Here is a 22,475-nt window from a genome sequence, read left to right as displayed (position 1 = left end):
TGAGGGAACCGCCAGAAGGCCCTCGGCGCTGGATCTCAGTGTCTGGGCTGAATTATGGGGGTGGAGACGCTCCTTCAGGTATACAGGACCAAGGCCGTTTAAAAGTGCACCCTGGGTCTGAAATGTTTGAAGATACCTTGGTAGCAGATCTCCTAGGTTTCTGACAACGGTCACCCCTCTGGTGATGCCAGGAATTGAACCTGAGACCTTCTGCATGCAAAACATGTTCTCTACCACTGAGCTATGGCCCCCCTCCCAGTGAGAGAGTCACTGCAGTGTGCCCTATAGTGCATATGTATGTATGTGTATGTATGTATGTATGCATGCACACACTCATATAATACTCATATGATTCCTGGGCCAGGAAGCAACACAACGCTGGAAAGAAAAGAGTGTCCGATCTGCTTCAATGACATAACCAGGCCCAGGATCCCTTCTGGCTCCTGCCCACGATTCCTGTTGCCTACACCACTTATGGCATGCAGGATGCTTGCCCACGAACTAAAGCTGAATAAATGTTCCGGCTTCTGCCTCTGCCAGTAATGTAGCTGGATTTCAAATCAAGCACCAGCTTAAGGTGACAGTCTAAACAAGGTGGAGGATGATGAGAACAAACAGGGTGAGGTTCCTGCTATTTAAGCACCATTTAAAAATGTGTTTCAAAAAAAGGAATTTAAAAGGTGTAGAAATTCGCTCTGGCTTCCAGTGCCCCGGGGTGATGAATGTGATTTTTTTTTTGAAAGGTTAATAGAGAGATCGTGCAACAAACACACCCCTCCTCGCTTGCAAATTTTAGAAATGGGAAGACAACTAGTGTTACCAACTGCATCTGTCACACAGCACATCACATTCTGTAATATATAGCATGCACTGCATTTCAAGGTGGCACGATTCCCTTTCCAAAGTGTGGCCAGGGCTGCGCACATCCAATTAATCAACAGGGTGACAGCGACAGCATCACACTGGCAGGCTCCATCCCTTGCCCTTTGCAAATTGCAGCACACCCTTCGGGTCATGGTATGTGCCTCCGTTCTGAAAGGGCTTGTTTGTGACTGGCACAGCAAAACCAGCTAAATTGTTTCGAGCCCTCTCTCCCTGCTGCTTGAATTGCAATTCCAAACCGACTTACTGGGCAATGAGTCCCGATAGATTTAATAGGGTTTATTTGCTAGCTGGTGTGTTGAACAAAAATCATGACAGTGCTCTTATTTATGTGTCTATTACACCAACAGCTCACCTCTGAATGATGGTGTTCGTGCAGGGTGTTGGCTTCTTCCTCTTCAGCCTGCCCTTTCTCCTTCCATTCATGCCCCAAGTTGCCTTGGTCAAGATCCTCTGTCAAGCGTTCAGGCTGCCCAGCTTGCTCCATCTCTTCCTCCTCGAGTTCCTTCTTGTGCTCCTCTGCAACCTGTTCCACATGTTGCTCCTCGTCTTCTCCCGCCTCTTGCTTCTGCTGAATATTGAGCTCCCGCGGCGGGTGACCTTCATTGGCTTTTCTTTCAGGATGAAACGGCTCCGCTCTGCCTTCTCTTCCTTCCAAGTGGATTCCTCTGTTGGCTTCTTCTCCCCCCAGTGGCTGATCACCATTTAGCGTTATCTGAAACAGTGCAGAATATTAAACTTCAAATGGCCTGTTTCAAAGACTGTCCTGCTTATTTTTTATTTTTTAATATAGAGAGACTTCTAGCCCATCCCTCCAAATGCTAATGAACCATTCAGGGCAGCTTGCAACAATTAAAAAAACTGCAATGTCATGAAACACAACTAAAATACATTAGCACACAATAAAGCAGGCATAGGCAAACTCCGGCCCTGCAGATGTTTTGGACTACAGTTCCCATCATCCCCAGCTAACAGGACCAGTGGTCAGGGATGATGGGAATTGTAGTCCCAAACATCCGGAGGGCCGGAGTTTGCCTATGCCTGCAATAAAGCAAGAGATTAAAACGTACAACAAAGGCAAGGAGCACAGAGGAAACATGAGCTTTAAAGCGGATACTTAGCAGTGTAGAATAAAATCATAGAATCGGAAGGGACCCTGAGGGTCATCCAGTCCAACCCCTTGCAATGCAGGTATCTCAACTGAAGCATCTTTATTTCTCAAATGTGATAGGCTAAGAATGGGGGATATGTGGCATGGGCCATGACTTCTTGTCTGCCTGGTTTGCTTCCCCAAAGCATGTGGCTGATCACTGGTGGTATAACAGACCTAAATGTTCAGCAAAGCAGTTCTCCTCTCCTTAGAAGTGTGGGCTTATATCCAAGGGAAGAGTTCACGCAACAGTCCTGCCTGTCGGCTGCCAAATGCTCAGAGAAGTCAAAGTTTTCCTATCACCCCACCATCGCCCATGAACACAACGTATTTCAGCAGAGGAAGTGCACATATTCAGTTGTGAATCAGAGCCGAGAATCTTCAAAGGGATGGGACATCAGTTGGCAAGCACCCAGGTGTGAAATCAGCCCTAAGAAAGAAATGATCTTATTTTGATTTCGGAAATGCTCCAATTACAGTTCAGCTGCCTGCGCAAATCCTTCACGTTTGAACTGCCTGCGGTTTCTGCTTCACATCAAGTCACCCTGCGATGGCAGTCTTTATGGAACCCGTGTCTCCCAACATGTATTGCCGAAAACTCAGGTTGATGTTTAGTGTTTTTAAATATATAAATGGATCAGAGATGGTCTGTCATTGTACTTGACTCTTTCTTTGTTTCATTAATTTTTTATGAGAATGATAACCAGATTTACCCCTTTTACATAAAAAAAAAGTGCCGCATACAGACAAGATGACACCTGGGGGTTTAAGCGGCTTTCTTTTGCTCAAACTATAATGATGTGACATTTGGAAAGAGCAAAGATCTTCCGTGCTTTACTAAGCACAAGGATTCACAAAGGAGCCATTGCTCAACACACGTATGTGGCCATCCATATGCGAAGCCAGCAAAGGACACAAACATTTGCTTGCAGGCCAATCTTAAGGGAGACAAGCCTTTGCCTAAAATGAACACAGCACGGAGGTGAATTGCCAGGTGAAGCAGAACTGCTACACTACCAGCATAGAATCATAGAGTTGGAAGAGACCACAAGGGCCATCCAGTCCAACCCCCTGCCAAACAGGAAACACCACCAAAGCATTCTTGACATATGCCTGTCAAGCCTCTGCTTAAAGACCTCCAAAGAAGGAGACTCCACCACACTCCTTGGTAGCAAATTCCACTGTCGAACAGCTCTTACTGTCAGGAAGTTCTTCCTAATGTTTAGGTGGAATCTTCTTTCTCGTAGCTTGAATCCATTGCTCCGTGTCTGCTTCTCTGGAGCAGCAGAAAACAACCTTTCTCCCTCCTCTATATGACATCCTTTTATATATTTGAACATGGCTATCATATCACCCCTTAACCTTCTCTTCTCCAGGCTAAACATACCCAGCTCCCTAAGCCATTCCTCCCTCATAAGGCATTGTTTCCAGGCCTTTGGCCTTTGACTGGCAGGCGGGTCATTCTTGCTTACCAGAAGAAGGCAGAGTTGGTGGGAGGTTGGTGTGGTGCAACCCTGCTGCCTTGCCCCCCCCCACAGTAAGCAAATATGATAAGGGGGAACTCATCAAATTTGCAGATGACACCAACCTGGGAGGCATAGCTAATGCCACTGAAAACAGAATCAGGACTCAAGACGACCTTAACAGATTGGAGAACTGGGCCAAAGCTAACCAAACACCTTTCAACAGGGGCAAATGTAAGGTTCTACGCGTAGGAAGAGCCAGCTGCACAAATATAAGGTGGGGGATGCCTGGCTTGCCAGTAGTGCATGTGAAAAGAGATCTAGGGGTCTTAGTAGATCACAAGCTTAACATGAGTCAACACTTAATGCTACTCTAGGGTGCATCAACAGAGGTCTAATGTCCCGATCAAGGGAAGCCGAAAAGTGCTGGGCGAAGTGGCTGCAGCAGCCGAAACCATCTTCATTTTCCCAGAATGCCACTGGGCCCAGCAGCACCGAACATCATGAAGACTGCAGCAGCTATAGCTGCAGTGATTCTCTACAGAGCATTGGGACCTGAAAAATTGTTTTTAAAAAGGGAGGCCGGCGTCAGCCACAGTGGACCCTCCAGAACATATTTGCTGCAACATGCTGAGCATCAAGGCCAGGCCCATGAGGGGCTCACGATTTTTGTGCTGTTTTTATATTGCTCAGTATCAATTTCTGTTTTTGAAGTATTCTGTGCAAGTCACCTTGAGTCTTTCGGGGCTCCCTTGAGATCAAAAGTTCAGGATACTGAGACCATAAATAAATTAAGCATTCAAATCCCAGAAAGCCAGCTTCTGTGAGTCTGCTATGAACAGTTTAAACATATGAAACTAACAAATCTCCCCGCCCCTTGTTTGCAAATGCCATCTATCTAACCAATAAGATGCTTTTGCAACGTTAAGACACAAATTTTGCTCAGCAACAGCCAATGGTACTACACAGGCTAAATTTGATCAACCACCACCATTACTAAACATGTAAATAGCAAAAAGGGCAATGTGGGAGCTGCTCCAGAGTTCTAGCCAGCCAGCCATGCCTGCTCCCCAATAATCTATTCCATTTCTCTTCTTCATCCCATCTTCCAATTGCTTGGCATTCCCATTTTGGTGTAGGAATCTCTGGAAGCCAACAAATGGCCATATCTGCGGCCCATCACTTTGAATAGTTACAGCAAACCATGGTTTTTCAACTAAAGCATCCTTAACTGTGGTTTAATGTGATGCCTGAATTGAGTTATTGTCCGTTGTTCTCAATTTCTCCCCTCCTGCTTGTAACGTGTAATACTGACCTCCCTTGAAATATAGTTATAAAAATTGCTGAGATAATATATGGAACCCTTTCTGAACACTGAAAAGCACACTATATGAATGTTAATCACTGCCATCAAGGAAGATGACTTGGCCAGTCAGCCAATATTACCTCCTTCTGCTCTTCAACCATGTCAGGGCCATGTGCTTTGGCGTCCCCTAGAGGTGAAGACGCCGATGTCACCGGCAGGACACGTTGCTGCTCAAAATTTTCTGGCTTCTGGAAGCTAGGCATCTTTTTGAGTGTTTCTTTCAGCTGTCTGTATTCCTCCACCTGGGACTAGAATTCAAATGCAACCATTAGATATCACTGTCAGATGAACCGCTTCTTATTAAAAAACTGCAGGGAAGCTGGAGGCTCCAAGGCAAGATGGGTATTTTAACTAAACATGCACATCCGATCAAAAACGCCCATGTGCTAAAACGAGATCTCTTCTATGCGCCAGAGTGCGCCAATTTAATACATTACAGCAGGCATGCAAAGTCTAGCGTAAAATCCCCACAGCCCAGAAATGGGGATTAGTTTTTCATGCCACGCAGAAGAGGAACAGAACTGTCAGAAGTGAATTATTACATTTCCTTTCAACCCGTTTTTGAGGGGGCTGGGGAGGGAAATCGCAAATGGGGGGAAAGTCCCATGAACTGAAAAGATACAACCACCACCACCACTAAAAAAAGAAAGAGAAAGAGAACGACCGAATGAGTGTGTATGATGAACAATTGCAAGCATCTCTTCAAACGCTTGCAAGAAAACTGGCTTCCCATTCTTAATGGAATTGTCCAACATATGATGGAAATGAATTTATCCGGAACAAAGTTGTAGTGTTATTTCATGGGTGGTTCACTAAAACAAAATACGCAGTGGACCAACACACTTTCCACATCGAGGCAGCATTGTGGTTCATGTGGCTGAAAGGCAAGATCCTACCCTTTCCATCCTAAAAGTGATTTTGGTGTTCGCTGCTGAAGCTGTCACACATGGCTGCCCCATTCATTATTTTCTTCCCCATCAAGCAAGGGGAGCAGCACCATGCGGCTGGGCCAGCTCTGCCTACAACCTTTGTATGGCATGCCTACATCATCATTTCCCCTATATGCAATGCTCAGGCAGTGAGCGTTTTTCCTAACATAGCCAAAACAGCACAAGAACACAAGTAGAGCCTGCTGGATGAAGCCAATGGCCCGTCTAGTCCAGCAACTGGAGACAGTCAACACTTTAAGAAGACCAACTAAGTTTATATTTTGGTATGAGCTTTCGTGTGCATGCACACTTCTTCAGATACATTCTTCAGATTCTTCAGATGGTGTATCTGAAGAAGTGTGCATGCACACGAAAGCTCATACCAAAATATAAACTTAGTTGGTCTTTAAGGTGCTACTGAAGGAATTTTTTTTATTTTGCTTCGACTCAGACCAACACGGCTACCTACCTGTAACTTTAAGAAGAGTTCAGCAGGTTAGTTTCTAGGGGAGAATGCAGGCTCTTTTCTTTGGTCTCATGGTTGCTTTTAGGAAAATGGAACCTGCTCAAAAGCCTATGAACCTAGAGGGTTTTGGGGTAGGGGGTTACGCCACAGAAAGCACAGTCGCTATCACACTGCTGGTTTCATCTCTGAAAAAGGCCACCATACACATGCAAAGTGTTGTTCATTTTCCAGCAGAGCAACTCCATCCCCATCAACAAGAAGTTTGAAACACACTGGGAGCTCTCCCTCTCCCTCTCCCTCTCTCTCTGTGTACATCCAGCACACAACCCACCAAGTGGTGTTTGCAAACTCATCACGGTGCAACTCAAACCAATAACCTGGAGCACCCCCCAAACCCCAGCAGGGTTGGCACCTGCAATGCCAAACAACAAGGCTGAGGGTGCTCTCCAAAAGGTATTTGAGTGCCCACGCGAAGGACCACTTTAATATCTGCTCTGCCTTATGACGAAACAGATTTTCCCCCACTCAACCAACGCAGAATCAGAAAAGCCACCTTTCACCAAGGTCAGATCACTGGACTATCCACCCAGTGCTTTTCCAGAATCTTGGGCAGAGGTCTTTCTCCCCACCCTTTGCATTACCTTCTCCTTTTAAAAACTGGAGACAAATGGGATTGGACCTGGGACTTTGCATGTAAAGTCTGCAGTCTACCACTGAGCTATTGATCTGGTGCTGCCTTGGAGTAAGTTTGCACTGCAAGAAGCCCCTTGGCAAACAACTGTCTCAAGTTCTTTGAGCTCCTAAAAAACAGTAAGGTTTTCTTCCCCTGCTTAAGCGTCCTGCCAATTCCCCCCTCTCCCCCACTTTACCCTATGCAACTCAAAGCTCATCATCCATCCCCTGGGTAACTTTAAGGTTGTATTGCTTCAATGCCTTCGAAGACAGTCTGGAAAGTGTAGCTAGTTTAGAGCCCTGTGCCTAGGCTGCTAAAACGTAGGTGCCAGGCAAAAAAGGATGTTCCTTTACTATTAACGTAAGCACTTTTTAAATTAAATTTAAACAGACTGATGCTCCTGTCTATATGAGGTACCTGAGTTTATTTTAAACTTGTTGTATGAGTTTGTACACTTTTTATTATCATCACCACCATGAAATTGTACTCCCCCTGCAGTTGCTACTTTTGCTAGCCTCTCTGGGTAACACACCTTGATGCCGAAGGGGGAGATTAAATGATGCAAAGCCCTAGACAAGCCACTAACCTCACCAGGTGGTGCGGGCCAAGTTGCAATCTCTTGACTACACTTCTCTTGCAGGGCTGCTCAAGGATAAAGCGAGATAACCCTGAAGCTCCTTGGAGGGTGAAGGACACACGTCACGAGAAAATTAAAAACGGGCAACTATAGCCCGGCACTGGGAATACCATATGGAACCACGACAAATCACCTAGCAGCTCTCCAGGGTTTCAGGCAGGGATTATTCCCAGCCTTACCTGGAGTTCCCAGGAATTGGAACTTCTGCATGCCAAGCATGTGTCCCAGTACTGAGCTACAGCCCGTCCCCTTTTCACTGAGACACAGGTCTCCCATAGAAGCTTTGCTAGGTGCTTACAAGACACTGTCTGCAGGGGAAAGGGCTATAGCTGAGTGCACTCGAAACCTGGTGAGGGCTCATCGTCGAGCCTGCCTAGTGGCAGTGAAGGCTGAGCAGAAAAGAAGGCTTCATTTGCTTCCTCCATTGCATCCTCACTGTGCCACCCAGCAGAGCTTTTCTGGGTAGCGCGGGGCCTTTTACAGCCTGGCCCACAGGAGGCAGCAGAACCGACAGTAGCTCGCTGTGACTTGCTTGCAAAGCATTTTGATGATAAAATCGCTTGCATCTGCCGGGACCTTTACTCCGCTCTTACAAAAGGTAAAGGTAGAAGACCCCTGGGCGGTTAAGTCCAGTCAAAGGCGACTCTGGGGTTGCAGCACTCATCTCGCTTTCAGGTCGAGGGAGTCGGTGTTTGTCCACAGACAGCTTTCCACGTCATGTGACCAGCAGGACTAAACCGTTTTTGGTGCAACGGAACACCGTGACGGAAGCCAGAGCGCATGGAAATGCCATTTACCCTCCCGCCACAGTGGTACCTATTTATCTACTTGCACAGGTGTGCTTTCGAACTGCTAGGTTGACAGGAGCTGGGACAGAGCAACAGGAGCTCACCCCGTCGTGGGGATTCAATCCGCCGACCTTCTGACTGGCAAGCCCAAGAGGCTCAGTGGTTTAGACCACAGCGCCACCCGCGTCCCGCAGAGGCTATAATTCCTCTTATAGCAGAGGAATGTCATGGATTGTCCAGAGCATTGCCTAGTCTTGTTATATTGGATGATTTTGTTGCATGTGTGGGTTGTGGGTTATGGGTTATGGGTTTGCTTTGTCCTTAATACAGTGGAACCTCGGTTTATGAACACCTTGGTTTACGAATTTTCAGTTTATGAACGCCGCGGACCCATCTGGAACGGATTAATTCACTTTCCATTACTTTCAATGGGAAAGTTCGCTTCAGTTTATGAACAGACTTCCGGAACCAATTGTGTTCATAAACCGAGGTACCACTGTATGTACTTTGTGCATTCATTTTGTATTTTCATTTTCTGACCCACCTCGAGACCTTCAGATGAAGGGCGCTATACAAATTGAATAAAATAAATAATAATAATAATAATAATAATAATAATAATAATAATAATAATAATAATAATACCATCTCCTTTGCATGCCAAAGATCTCAGGTTCAATCTCCATCATATCTAAGTCGCAGTCGGAACACCACTATCTCTGAAATCCTGGAGAGCCACTGCAGATCAGTGTAGACACAATACCTAGCAAGAGAGACCCATGGTCTGACTCTGCTTCCTATGTTGCAAGTCCTTAGCACAAATTTGCATGAGCTAATTTATATGCACGCGTGCAGGCTTAGATCTCTGAGCAAACTGAGATGGAAGGTGGCTGGGGTCTCGCCAGAATTGTACTCTGCAGAATATTCAGCAGCCCTGCAAGCAAAGTCACTTTTTAAAAAGGGGGGTGGGAAAGTTTATATGATCCAGGGGGACCAGTGCGAAAGCTCCAGGGGCTCAATCCCCTCGAGCCACACCCTCACAGCCCCGCTGTATGGAAGTCGTAGTTTGTAGCCTCCTGGACAAGAAAGAAAGATGTGTTTTTTATCCATACATGCATGCATTCACTCGAGCCCATAATGGAGCTGTCAAGAAACAAAAACAATTTACTACGCTATAATTTTGGCAGAGCAGAAATCCTTCCAAGCATGCATTTCTTGCCCCGAAAGGGCAGCTGGTTGTTAACCAGAGATCCCCCACCCCCCACCAAAGGCGTGCATGCATAAAAGTTGTGGTCAGCAGAAATTTAAAAAAAAGGAAAGAAATGTTAGGAAGGTTTTTTAAATAGACGAAAACAAAAACACCATTCATTAAGAGCAGAGTGGATGCAAAGCCATTTTCTTGGCTGACCTGCGCAGCTTCAAGCGCACTCTTGTGTTCTTCTAGCGTCACTACAAGCTGGTCATGTTGAGAGATTAAACTCTTATGCTGCAGCTACACAAAAGAAAACGCCACCATCAAGGTTGATCCCAAATGCACTTCATCAGACACCAAGAAATAATCTTAGGATTGCCAGCTGCTTAACTGATTCAGCACCTGCTTTTTAAACAATTTTTGTGTGTGTGTGTTTTGTGTTTACATCTTACCAACACTTCAGTAAAGTTGCCATTTTGTGCAGTAAAGTTGCCATTTTGTGCAGAAATAACTGGTTTTTGCCTCTTGTGCTGCCCCTGTGTTTTGGCTTTGGACTGCAACCCAAAGCCAAAACACCCCCCCCCTTATAGCCCCTGTGAATGGATTTGGGACTGCTGAATTTGGTTTCATCTAAAGCAGGACATTAGGCAAATCTGCCATTGTTGTTCCCAATACAGAGAAGGAGGTGTTGGTTAGCGTTTGGAAACCATTTTGAATCAAGGTAGCAAACTGAGCCATTCTGAACTGCCTTGGTTTTAACCAAACATGGCAGGAAACCAGCAAATTCATTACGCATTTATAAACCTCAGGGCTTTTTGGTTTCTTAGAATTCCCGAGCAACACTGGGTACTTTTTTCCTGGTCTGCCACCTATTTTGGAAAGTTGTTTGCTGGTTTGCTGTGCATTTCAACACCACTTAAGCTATCACAAACAAATTTTACGTGGTGGTTCCTGAGATCAAGGAGCAATGTTTTGTGTGTGCTTGGATTCAAAATGGACAGCATTCTGGATCAATTCAGTAGGCTGAATCTTTCAAAACTGCAGTAATTTAACCATTGATTTCAAAATTTCCGTGGATTCTTGGGTTTCTTAGCATTCCCAGGCAATGCTGAGTTCGAGGCTGCTAGTAAATAATTAAAAGGTAATATCAGCACGTTTGTGCGTGCATTTAAGAAAAACATACCCATTGCACCTTTCCTTCCATTAAGCAAGAAAAGATCTATTTGCAACCATCATCTTGTTTTCCCAGTTGCAAACAAGGAGATTTTTCTCTCTCCCTGCCCCCAACTCTTGCCTTGGGAGGGCCAAGTTCTTACCTTCACATCTTGTAGCTGAGTATGAATATCTTGGTGGGCTTGCCTCAGCTGCCTGTTCTCTTCTCGCAGATTATACATGGATTCTATTAAAAATTCAATGCAAACAAGAATTGATCCGACAGATTTATACACAGCAGAGAGAGACAGAGAGCATCCTAATTATTCACGAATTTAAATATTTGCAGTCAAGTCCTAATGGAAGCTAAGTTAATGCCAACAAAGGTGGCAGTTCTAGGGAACGGCCTGGCCCCTCTTCCCCCCTCCCCAAAATTTAAACCAAGTAACACAATGCTGTACCTTTCAGCTTGGAGAGCTCCTGCTCTTTCTCTTGCTGTAACTCCATATATTTTTCCTTATGATCACTGACCACTCTGTTGAAGTCATCTCCCTGCCTCCTGTGCTCCTCTTCCAGGTCTGCATGCTGCTTCCTCAGTTCTTCATGCTGGCTCTGCAAAAAAAAAGGGGGGGCAAGACACATCACAAGGAATTATTTGTCTGACCAGCTGAGAATTTATGTATTTGGGACGTCCAGGGCAACCCCATCCCAGAATGAGAGCATGTTTTAACATAGGCCTGTGGGATTTCAATACTGCCATGGAGTCGGTCTGGTTAAGATGAAAACCATGAGTAGCATTAACCTTGGGTTAGCGTTGGTGGGAGTGTTAACAATGCCTTGATTGCCATAACGCTGAACCATGGTTTACTCTTCCCTCTCCACTGGTTCAACCTTTTCAAGTTCCACAGTAAACCATGGTTGGTTTCAAACAGGAAGTCGATCTTTCCAATGTCGTCCTTGCAACCATACCATGAAGAAGAGGGGAAGGAGTAGCATAATTGGCACAGCACTAAATTATTGTTTCTGCATTACGTGCAAACCAGATCAGTGATTCAATTTGAGTCTTGCCAATGTTGTAAAGTCCTCTGATGGGTCTGTTACCACCTCAGATCGCTGCTTCAGAGTGTTCCCCAAGTCAAACACTTCTCAGTGTGTAGAACAACAGAAGATTAAGCCAACTACTAGGGGACACATGTTCCAGAACAGTTTTAAATTTTGCACACAATCACCGGGAAGCAAACATTTTGCAACTAAGGCCTTTTCATGACACCCAGAAGGTCTATTGGTGTTGGAGACATCCATTTCCCAAAAATGCCAACTAGGACTGGAAGCCAAATGTTGTCATCTTTTTCTAACTTCCCTGTTAAGACAGGATGATTAAGAAGATGCATGTATCTACCTTCAACATCTGGTGCTGCACATTCAGTGCTCCATATCTGCTATTGGAATCTTGCTGTAAAACAAAAAGAGTAATATATAGTTAGCTGACGTACTCAGCTCTCTGTAAATTTACCTCTCTGTAAATTATAATACTAGTAAACTGTGAACTTGCCAGTGGATCTACTTATAGGGCTGTCCACAGGACATCTTCTAAAGTTGCAGCCTGCAAAATCCAACCCCAAACTGCTTTTCTGCCACACTACTCAGCCACTTAGCAGCAAGTCACATGGACAGATTTTCCACAAACAGGCCAACTTTAACCCCCCAAGATGGAGATGAGGCAGAGCACAGAAGAATATAGGGAGTTCATCGGTCCTTTTAGTTCACAATGGACTGTACTGACCTATAGTAGCACTTCAGAGTTTCATGCCCAGCCCAACTTAGTGATGGCAGGGATTGAACTCAAGACTTTCTGCAGGCAAAGCAGATCCTCCGCCATTGAGCTACAAAGGTGTCAAACTCTGGACTGGAAGCAGTAGCAAAGCCTCAGCATTTTGTTAGACATCGTGACATCACTCTCCACCTTCAGAACATGCAAGTTGCACTTCCCCTTTGTCTCCATGTAGACTGTAGGAAGGGAACCAAAAGCTCCCACTGTTTAACTTCAAGTATCCAAAAATCACCCCCTCCAAATTAAATCGGTCTGGGGGGAAAACACTTTTCTATACCAAGAAACAGACCCAGCAAATCTACCAGGGGAAACCATTGGATAGCCTTATCCTTTGTGAATTTGTTTAATAAGACACCTTAGGCCTCATAGGACAAGCCAACCTCCAAGTAATCTTACTTCTTGTGAACTATAATTATGTATGTTTTCCTTTTTCTTCATACCTTGGAAGAGGTTAAATGTTAAGAGCATTCAGAACTCCATTATCAGTTCAGCTTATGCAATAAGCAGAAACATCTTGTTCATTACTTCTGCTCACTTACCCTTCCTTTATTTAGCGTTTCTTGTGCTTCTAATTTATAAACAAGAAAGTCTAAAAAACAAAAAAAGGAAGAGAAAATGATGTTAAAAGGCTACAGTCTATTTATATTTATAAGCTCCATCTATTCAGCTATCAGGGCGGGATACAATGTGTTTAAACATTTAAAAGTCATACAATAAATCAACTGCAAAAAGAATAAAGAGACAAAGTCAAAACATCTCTGCATACACGTGGTATCAGTCTAATCTGCTATATCCTTAATTAGGAAGGTGACTTGCTAATTGGAAAGATGACCTAAACAGGATGAACAATGAAACCATCTTACTGTTTTGAGGAAGAAGCCTTCTGCATCTCTCCCCCAGACAAAGGAAATGCAGAAAACCTCTTCAACAATACAGCAAGGTGAATTCATTGTTCATCCTCTTTTAGGGCATCCCTGATCAAGAAGGACAAATTCAAGAGTCCCTCTGGGTATCTCAGTCCAATGAAGGAGTTGTTCATTAATCATAGCACTGCATTACTTTAGTCAGTGTAACTAACTCCCATTCAGAGCAGCCCTACTAAAATTAACAGACATGGCTAACTTAGGGCCATTAATGTCAATGGGTCTTCTCGTGACCTATTGCTACGGACTCTGCTGAGGCTGTTGGTTTACACATTCAGCTACTAGGAGAGTCTTCTTCAGGCATTTGTTGTGCACACGTAAAGAGGCAAGTGAGAGCACCTGGGACAAACCAGGTCTCCACAATTATGCTGCATGCATAGACGCAGCAATTCCCAAGCAACACATATTCCATGTTAGTGGGAAGGTTTACTTGTGCTTAGGGTTTCCAATATGGAGATAGGAACCCTGATCAACCACAGACCCATTTTGACAAGTGAGCGGGGCCACTCACCTGTCAATCGCCTGACATCATGGGATGCCAGGCACGTGCCGTGACAACAGGGATTTCCCATCACACACAGAAATATTAAAGCCACAGCTGCAAAGGAACTGGGAGGGCAAATCAGGCTTGGGAAGGGGGGCATGGGCTTACCCAAAACAGCCTCGCAGGCCGAATCCAGAGACCTGGGGGGCCTGAAACCGACCACTGGAATAAGGAAATACCAGGACTGACTTATTAAGCCTGTGTTACAACTCATAGAGATGCAGTGGAATCTCAGAAGTGCCAACATGACCCAGAAAGCACAGCCCTAGCCGAATGAGCAATGGTTATAATGGGATGCCAGGAGACACTGTTACCTGAATTATGCCATAATCTGTAAAGTGTGTTTGCCTACTGTTCTGGGTACTGGCCAGGAACTATATCCATAGGTATAACTGTAGAAATATAAATGTGTTTTTGAGTGGAAGAATCAAAACTTTAGTTTGGGAAAACACTCATAGTCAGATGCCGTTTTGTTGCTGTTTTCTTTATCCACTAGATGGCAGTAAAAACTCATTAAGAAACTCCAGAGATTTGATCGCTACTAAGCAAAATAGCCAATTCTCGTTTTCAAAAATGTTTGGCAAAGCATAACCTATTTTAAAGGAGTTTTGAAAACCGCGATGACCCTGAATGCAACACACTGTTCCTGTAATAACAATACAAGTGGGAACAACATTTCTCCTGTTTCCTATTCTTTTTCTTTTTGAGAAATGTAAAATCCTTTACCTTCTTTTGCTTTCTTATGTTCAAGCCTTTCTTTCTGCAAAGATTTCTCTAATCTTGACCGGTGCTCATATACAACTGAAAAAGTAAAAAAAATCAATAAACTGGATGTAAATGAGGAGTAGTTCAACAGGTAAGAAAGTGTGTGTGTGTCCATTTTGAAAACATAATATAATAATAATAATAATAATAATAATAATAATAATAATAATAATAATAATTGGATGTACAAGAATAGGAGGGAAGGAATCCATAACAAAATCAGCAAAAGAAAGTTCAGTGAAGTTGCACAAACCATGCAATTTGTGCATCAACAATGTGGCCTTTGGGAAATGACAGGTTGCATGCACCCAGGTAGCCAAAAGCTTGCCAGTTGGTCTTTATTTGATGGAAGATGCTGTAGTTCCATTGCAGAGCATCTGCTTGGCAAGTTAAAAGTCTTGGGGTTCCACCCAAGGTTCATCTCCAGCTAGGGTTGGGCAAAGACTTTAATCAGAAATCCTGGGGATCTGCTGCCAATCTGCGTTAATAACACTGGGCTAGATGGACTAATGGCGTGACTCAGTGTAAGGCTATACTGGCTTGCACATATATGGATATTTGCGCGCGCACACACACACACACACAATCTTCCCCCCTGCTGGAGAAGCTGAATATTCTCCAGAAACAGTGTTCAAAACTCCTGTTGTTCTTGGCGCATTTTGCAACAGGGAATTTCATTAGCGCAAGCAGTTTCTGAGCTCTGGGCGCAGTACTGCGCCTAAGATTTCAGATCTGCAGAGTGGAAGGAAAGGAGGACCTTTTTCTGCCTCCCCACTTCCAGATACTCTCTGAAGACTGGAGAAGGGACCCTCTTAAGAATATTAGAGGGGTGGGCAGGGAAAGGACTAGACCATGTGAAAAATGAACATAATATTTTAGCTGCAGTTCATTCATTTTCAGCTTTGTATTCTTGTTATAAAAAGTGCGCCTAGACATTCCGTTGTTGCGCCCATAACCTACGTTTAAGGTGCCATGTAGCTCCTAGCTTTCCTATCCCAGTTTCTAACACTGTTCAGAAGTTAGTTTCAGGTTGATCTTTTGCAACACGTTCCTCACAGGTGGAGAGAGTTCAGCTCCAAAGCCTCTTTCATAAATCCCCTCCATATAACACATGGAAGCAGGAGTGAGATCGTGCTGGTGGCCCTGCTCCAAACATTGCCACCCCTTCCTTTGTGTGCCCCACGCTCAGATGTGTGCATGAAGAGCAGGAGATCTGAAAAGAGGCCCCTATGCACACAAACCTGTAGGTACGCAATGTATAAATAATAATAATAATAATAATAATAATAATAATAATAATAATTTATTATTATTATTATTTATACCCTGCCCATCTGGCTGAGTTTCCCCAGTCACTCTGGGCGGCTTCCAACAGAACAGAACATTAAAATGCAATAATCTATTAAACATTAAAAGCTTCCCTAAACAGGGCTGCCTTCAGATGTCTTCTAAAAGTTTGGTAGTTGTTTTTCTCTTTGACATCTGGTGGGAGGGCGTTCCACAGGGCGGGTGCCACTACCGAGAAGGCCCTCTGCCTGGTTCCCTGTAACTTGGCTTCTCGTAGTGAGGAAACTGCCAGAAGGCCCTCGGAGCTGGACCTCAGTGTCCGGGCAGAACGATGGGGGAGGAGAGGCTCCTTCAGGTATACCGGACAGAGGCCGTTTAGGGCAGGCACCCCCAAACTGCGGCCCTCCAGATGTTTTGGCCTACAACTCCCATGATCCCTAGCTAACAGGACCAGTGGTCAGGGATGATGGGAATTGTAGTCCAAAACATCTGGAGGGCCACCAAAGTTTGGGGATGCCTGGTTTAGGGCTTTAAAGGTCAGCATCAACACTTTGTATTAGTATTATAATTATTCATGTTCCACTAATTTAAGATGGGTGTATTGTTGGTGACTGCATTTTAATGTGAGCTGATAGCTTGGTCCTTTCCCCAGTCTCTCACTTTTCTTTGCTATTATATGTACAGTGGAACCTCGGTTTATGAACACCTCGGTTTATGAATTTTCGGTTTATGAACGCCACGGACCCATCTGGAACGGATTAATTCACTTTCCATTACTTTTAATGGGAAAGTTCGCTTCAGTTTATGAACGCTTCAGTTTATGAACAGACTTCCGGAACCAATTACACCCATGTTTCAGTTTATGAACGCTTCAGTTTAAGTACTTCGCGGACCTGTCTGGAACGGATTAATCCACTTTCCATTACTTTCAATGGAAAAGTTCGCTTCAGTTTATGAACGGTTACTCCGCGGACCGTCTGGAACGGATTAATCCACTTTCCATTACTTTCAATGGGAAAGTTCGCTTCAGTTTATGAACGCTTCAGTTTATGAACAGACTTCCGGAACCAATTGTGTTCATAAACCGAGGTACCACTGTAGTCCACCTTTACAACCTGCTAGCATTACAAGAGCAAACCATCTGTGTTAACCATTTGCATGAACTTCCTTTCTTTAGCTTTCTGGTGCATTTCGAACGCACGTAATTGGGCTGAGCCCACGGCTACAGGCTCAGGGGTCTGTCGGAAGCAACAAGAAGAGATATGCTATGCACTTTAAGCTTCCCAGTCAGGAGGCATGGTCTTGCGCCATCCTGCAGGATGGAAAGGTGGGGTGCAAATATGGGAAGGGCAGCAAGGTGCCACCTCTGAGCTTATAGAGTCCCTTTCTCTCTTTGAGGAACAATTTTGGGCCGGCAGATTGGCAGTGCATACAGAATCTCAAGAGAGCTGGAGGTACCCAAGGGTCATCTAGTCCACCCCCTTGCAATGCTGGAATCTCAGCTAAAGCATCCATGACAGACGGCCACCCAACCTCTGCTTAAAAATCTCCAAGGAAGGAGAGTTCACAACCTCCCGAGGGGAGGGAGAGTGTTCCACTGTCAGAACAGCTCATACCACCAGAAAGTTTTTTCGTATCTCTATTTGGAATCTCCTTTCCTGCAACTTGAAGCCATTGATTCGAGTCCTACCTTCCAGAGCAGGGGGGAAAAACAAGCTTGCTCCATCCTCCATGTGACAGCCCTTCAGATATCTGACAATGGCTATCAAATCTCCCCTCAGTCTCCTCTTTCCAGGCTAAGCATACCCAGCTCCTTCAACTGTTCTTCATAAGGCTTGGCTTCTAGACCCTAGCTAGACCATAGCTGAGTGGCAGAACATCTGCCTTGCATACAGAAGGTACCTAGATCACCAGCATCTCCAGGTAGCACCGAGAAAGACCCAACTGCTGCCAGTCAGTGTAGACAATACCAAGTCCTTATTAGAGTTCTTTCCCATCTTTCCACCAAGAAGCTCAAAGTCACAGCATGAATGACGTTTCCCCTCCTCATTCTATCCTCACAGCAAGCCTGGGAGGCTAAGAGACAGTGAATTGACTCATGGTCACCCAAGGTGCTTCATGACAGAGATTGGATTTGAACCCTGGTCTCCCAGATCCAGGTCGGACACCCTAACCATTACACCACATGGAGTTCAAAGGACAAATGATATGGTATAAGGCAGGGATGTCCAACAGGTCGATTGCGATCTACTGGTAGATCCCCGTGAGGTTTTGGTAGATCTTTGGCTCCCTTTCTTGAGCGTCGCTAAAACTGACTCCTGCCCCTTTAACCCTCCCCCCAAAAGCTTTTTTTAACCCCTTTCTGCTCCCTAGAAAAAGCTCAACAACTTTGAGCTGAACCCCCCAAAAATGGGGGTAGATCACTGCCAGTTTTTAATTCTGAAAGTAGATCACAGTCTCTTGAGAGTTGGCCACCCCTGGTATAAGGCAACTTCCTATTTTCAGAAGACAGGATGAGGCCATTAGGGTGCTAAGACCTTTTCACAATCCTCACACAGATTACTGCCTGGTTTCAAAAGACGCAGCTTTTTTAAACTGTCTAAACTGAAAGATGCTGCAATCATTTAAAGATTCCAGATGTGTGTGTTTTAAAAACGCATATAATGGAAGCTGTTCTCCTCCCCTTCTGCTTATGTACATAGTGCAATGCGGGAGGGAAAAGGGATACGAAGGTTATAAACAGGAAAAAATCAGTTGGTAGCAGTCAATGGTGGCCCAAAGGGATGATAAACCTAATCACACATCAACACACAGTCAATACATGCCAAGTGAACTAGCAATAAATCAAGTAAAGTCAGAATTATCTTCCATCTGATTATGCATTCTTTCCACCCTTTAATTGGAGCATGGGCGAGGGGAGAAAAAGAACACAATGGAACTGAAAATTAAAAGCCTTTTTCTTCCCCTGCCTTTCTGTCACACACACACACACCCCAGTAGATGTGACTTGATTGCAAATTATCATATTATGTGAATAATTCACTCATTCACCCTGGCGCCGTGGAGCAACGGATCCCTCCGGCGCCCCCCGTCCCGTTTCCCAGCGAGGCGGGCGGGCGCAGCGCAGCCGCCACAGGCGCTGCTGCACGGCGGGCGGGCGGGCGGGCAGGCACAGCGCGGTTGCCGTGGGCGCAGCTGCGAGTTGAACCGACCGGCCAGCGGGTGGGCGCAGCTCGCGGCGCCCTCCTGGCGGCCCTGTGCCGTAGTGCCCTGCGCCACCGGGGATCTACCTAGAGCCGGCCCTGCCTGTGGTGAAGGACAGCTGAGAAATCTTATAAAAAGGTACAGGGGACACGGGTGGCACTGTGGTCTAAACCACTGAGCCTCTTGGGCTTGCCGATTGGAAGGTTGGCGGTTCAAATCCCCGCAACAGCTCCCATTGCTCTGTCCCAGCTTCTGCCAACCTACCCATTCGAAAGCACACCAGTGAAAGTAGATTAATAGGTACTGCTGCGGCAGGAAGGTAAACAGCGTTTCCGTGCACTCTGGTTTCTGTCACAGTGTTCCGTTGCACCAGAAGCAGTTTAGTCATGCTGGCCACATGACCCAGAAAGCTGTCTGTGGACAAACGCTGGCTCTCTCAGCCTGAAAGTGCCGCAACCCATAGTCGCCTTTACTGGACTTAACCGTCCAGGGGTCTGTTGTGACGTGGGGTTCGTGATTTCAGCTCTCTTGACATAATATGCTGGAAACAGTTCTCTAGTAACACTTCTTTATTAAAGCAAACAAGACTGGGCTCTGAGGAGAGGAAAGCTATATTTATAGGGACAGGGGACTAGCTAGAAAGGGACAGGGGACTAGCTAGACATTTTGGAGGGAACAATATCAGGCAATCACAGTGCTGCCTTTTGGAGGGAACCGATAAGACAGAGGATCCAAATACAGCAGCTTAAATGAACCAATAGTAGCTGTACCTTCTGGAACCAAAAGACAGTTATACCCTAATGCAAATACAGACAATAGTAATACAGATATAAAATCCTTTGACTCAATACACAACAGGGTCCTTTACCGTTTTACCTTTACTTACAAATTACTGAGGTGTAAAGTGATGGCTTCTAGTCATGACAGCTGAATGCTACCTTCAGGATCAGAGGAAGCATGACTCTGAGTAAAAGTTCCTTGGGGAACAAAACAGGAGATAGACATTGTCCTCCTGCCCTGCTTGTGGGTTTCCCATAGGCACCTGGCTGACCAATGTGCTGGATTTGACAGACCTTTGGTCTGATCCCGCAAAGCTCTCATATTGCTCTTATGACCTGATGTTGCAAAGAAAATGAGACGTGGTGTTCTGAACCATATTCCCCAATACACTGGTGCCTCGACTTACGAATTTAATCCGTTCCAAAGGCGGAACGTAGGTCGAAAAATTCGTAAGCCAAAAAGCGCCATTGGAAACACGATTTCCCATAGGAATGGATTGGAAACGAAAAAATTCGTAAGCCGAAGCAACCCCATCTAAAAATTCGTAAGTCGGAAAAACCCTATCTAAAACTGCCGCGGTTTCCATTCGGATGTCGAGAAATTCGTAAGCGTGTGGCCATTTTACCCACTCGTAAGTCGAAAAATTCGGTTGTTGAGTCGTTCATAAGTCGAGGTACCATTGTAATAACCCAGAGGTCGCATCCTCATCCTTCTATCCTTGGTTCTCCTCCTTGACCTCAGCGGAATTTAAGCAAGCTAGTTGTGTGCTGGACAGCAGCCTCCAATTTATTAAATTCCATCTCAGAGGGTGGTTTGTATTCATTTCACTTACACAACAGCCCTATCTTAACTTGGAACAGCTGCTCAGCTTGTCCTAAACCCATCAACCTGTTTCATCCTTACAAACCTAAATCAAAGAAACGCTGCTAGGAATGACCTGAACAGCTGTGTTTCCAAGTCTCTATACTCGGTTCAGCAAGAATCAGCACACTTTGTGCAGTGTTAAGATGGTGCTGTTTCTGGTATGAAACAATTCTGCCAGTTCAGCATTCTGTACTTCCCTCAATGTCCTGTGGAAATGTGCAAACAGACTGTAGTGACAATACTCCTCACTTTAAAATTACTGATTGATTTTAGCGGGAATGTTACCCTGAAGATCCCAAAAGCAATTATTCCCTATGTGTAAATAATGAAAAGTTATCAACATAACAATAATAATTGAAACTACTATCTTATGTTTTAACATAAATTATAATATCATCGAAAAGTGCATTTATTTCAGTAATGCAACTTATTTTTTTATTTTAATTTTTACAAATGCTTTCTTTTGGAAATCCCACAGTAATAAAACAAATAGTTACAATAATACAAAAATAAACAAAAATAAACATCGCTTTTACATTTCATTAATTACATTCCATTTATAGAGAGCCAGTGTGGTGTAGTGGTTAAGAGCGGTAGACTCGTAATCTGGGAAGCCGGGTTCACGTCTCTGCTCCTCCACATGCAGCTGCTGGGTGACCTTGGGCTAGTCACACTTCTCTGAAGTCTCTCAGCCCCACTCACCTCACAGGGTGTCTGTTGTGGGGGAGGAGGGGAAAGGAGATTGTTAGCCGCTTTGAGACTCCTTCGGGTAGTGATAAAGAGGGATATCAAATCCAAACTCTTCTTCTTCTATAATTGACCCGCCTAACAACAACTAATTACAATTACAACAAATAAAGGCTTGACATATCTTGCTTTGCATGTCATGCATCTATCTGATATATTGGTTTCACCTTTTAAATTGCGTTACTGAAATAAATGCACTTTTTGATGATATTCTAATTTTCTGAGTTTCACCTGTAAGACCATGGAAAATTCCCCAAAGTTTTAATACACTTTTTGGAGATGCCAGGGACTGGTCCTGCCCTCTGAAACCCAAAGCAATAACAACTAATAATGATATGTAACAATAAGGCTAGTTATGTCTGGTCAGGAACGAATCCAGCCCGTCTCCCCCATCAGCGGTCAGCATGCAGCTCTAGGGAATTCCGACAGCCCTTTCCCGACGATTTATTACGACCCATGTCTTGGAGACACTGAGTCCAGCAGAGATAAAACGCAGATGGAGCCAGGCTGAGGTTGTGTACTGAAAGCTACTTTATTAAGTGTAAGGCAGAACAAAAGGAAAACATGTCTCCTCTCGCTGAGAGAAGTCTGAAGAAAAAACAAATGGAAACAGAAAACAGAAAACATCCGCTCCCGTGATTCCAACAATCTTTACTGAAATGCATAACAGAGGCATGTTACCTGCACAGTGAGAGGAATAGAAACCTAACAAGTTACTCTCAATTGCCATAGGACTGCATAATCAAAGGGTGGCTTACTCTCTGACCTCTCCCACCAGCCAGGGCATTAAGGGCACTTGGAGGCTGTACCTTGTCTCTTATAAAGAATACCA

At 44.7% G+C, this 22,475-nt stretch overlaps 1 protein-coding gene across 4 annotated transcripts in view; it reads right to left on the bottom strand.

Moving 5' to 3' along the window:
• The window catches only part of GOLIM4 (golgi integral membrane protein 4), a 56,162-nt gene that overhangs the window by 13,165 nt on the left and 20,522 nt on the right, over window positions 1-22,475 (bottom strand). For 3 of the 4 annotated variants that reach the window (XM_060274399.1, XM_060274400.1, XM_060274402.1), the window contains exons 2-9: window positions 14,723-14,797; window positions 13,069-13,118; window positions 12,098-12,151; window positions 11,160-11,310; window positions 10,863-10,945; window positions 9,763-9,846; window positions 4,942-5,109; window positions 1,238-1,597 (exon numbers count right to left, since the gene is read on the bottom strand). In XM_060274399.1, coding sequence (XP_060130382.1) covers window positions 1,238-1,597; window positions 4,942-5,109; window positions 9,763-9,846; window positions 10,863-10,945; window positions 11,160-11,310; window positions 12,098-12,151; window positions 13,069-13,118; window positions 14,723-14,797 — 1,025 coding nt within the window. The remainder of the gene's footprint in view (window positions 1-1,237; window positions 1,598-4,941; window positions 5,110-9,762; window positions 9,847-10,862; window positions 10,946-11,159; window positions 11,311-12,097; window positions 12,152-13,068; window positions 13,119-14,722; window positions 14,798-22,475) is intronic. The other variant, XM_060274401.1, reaches the window with a different exon arrangement.

This window comes from Zootoca vivipara, chromosome 5 (genome assembly GCF_963506605.1).
Source record: "Zootoca vivipara chromosome 5, rZooViv1.1, whole genome shotgun sequence".
Taxonomy (NCBI): Eukaryota; Metazoa; Chordata; class Lepidosauria; order Squamata; family Lacertidae; genus Zootoca; species Zootoca vivipara.
The sequence above is the reverse complement of the archived record's forward strand: the minus strand, read 5'-3'. Positions and strand labels throughout refer to the sequence as shown.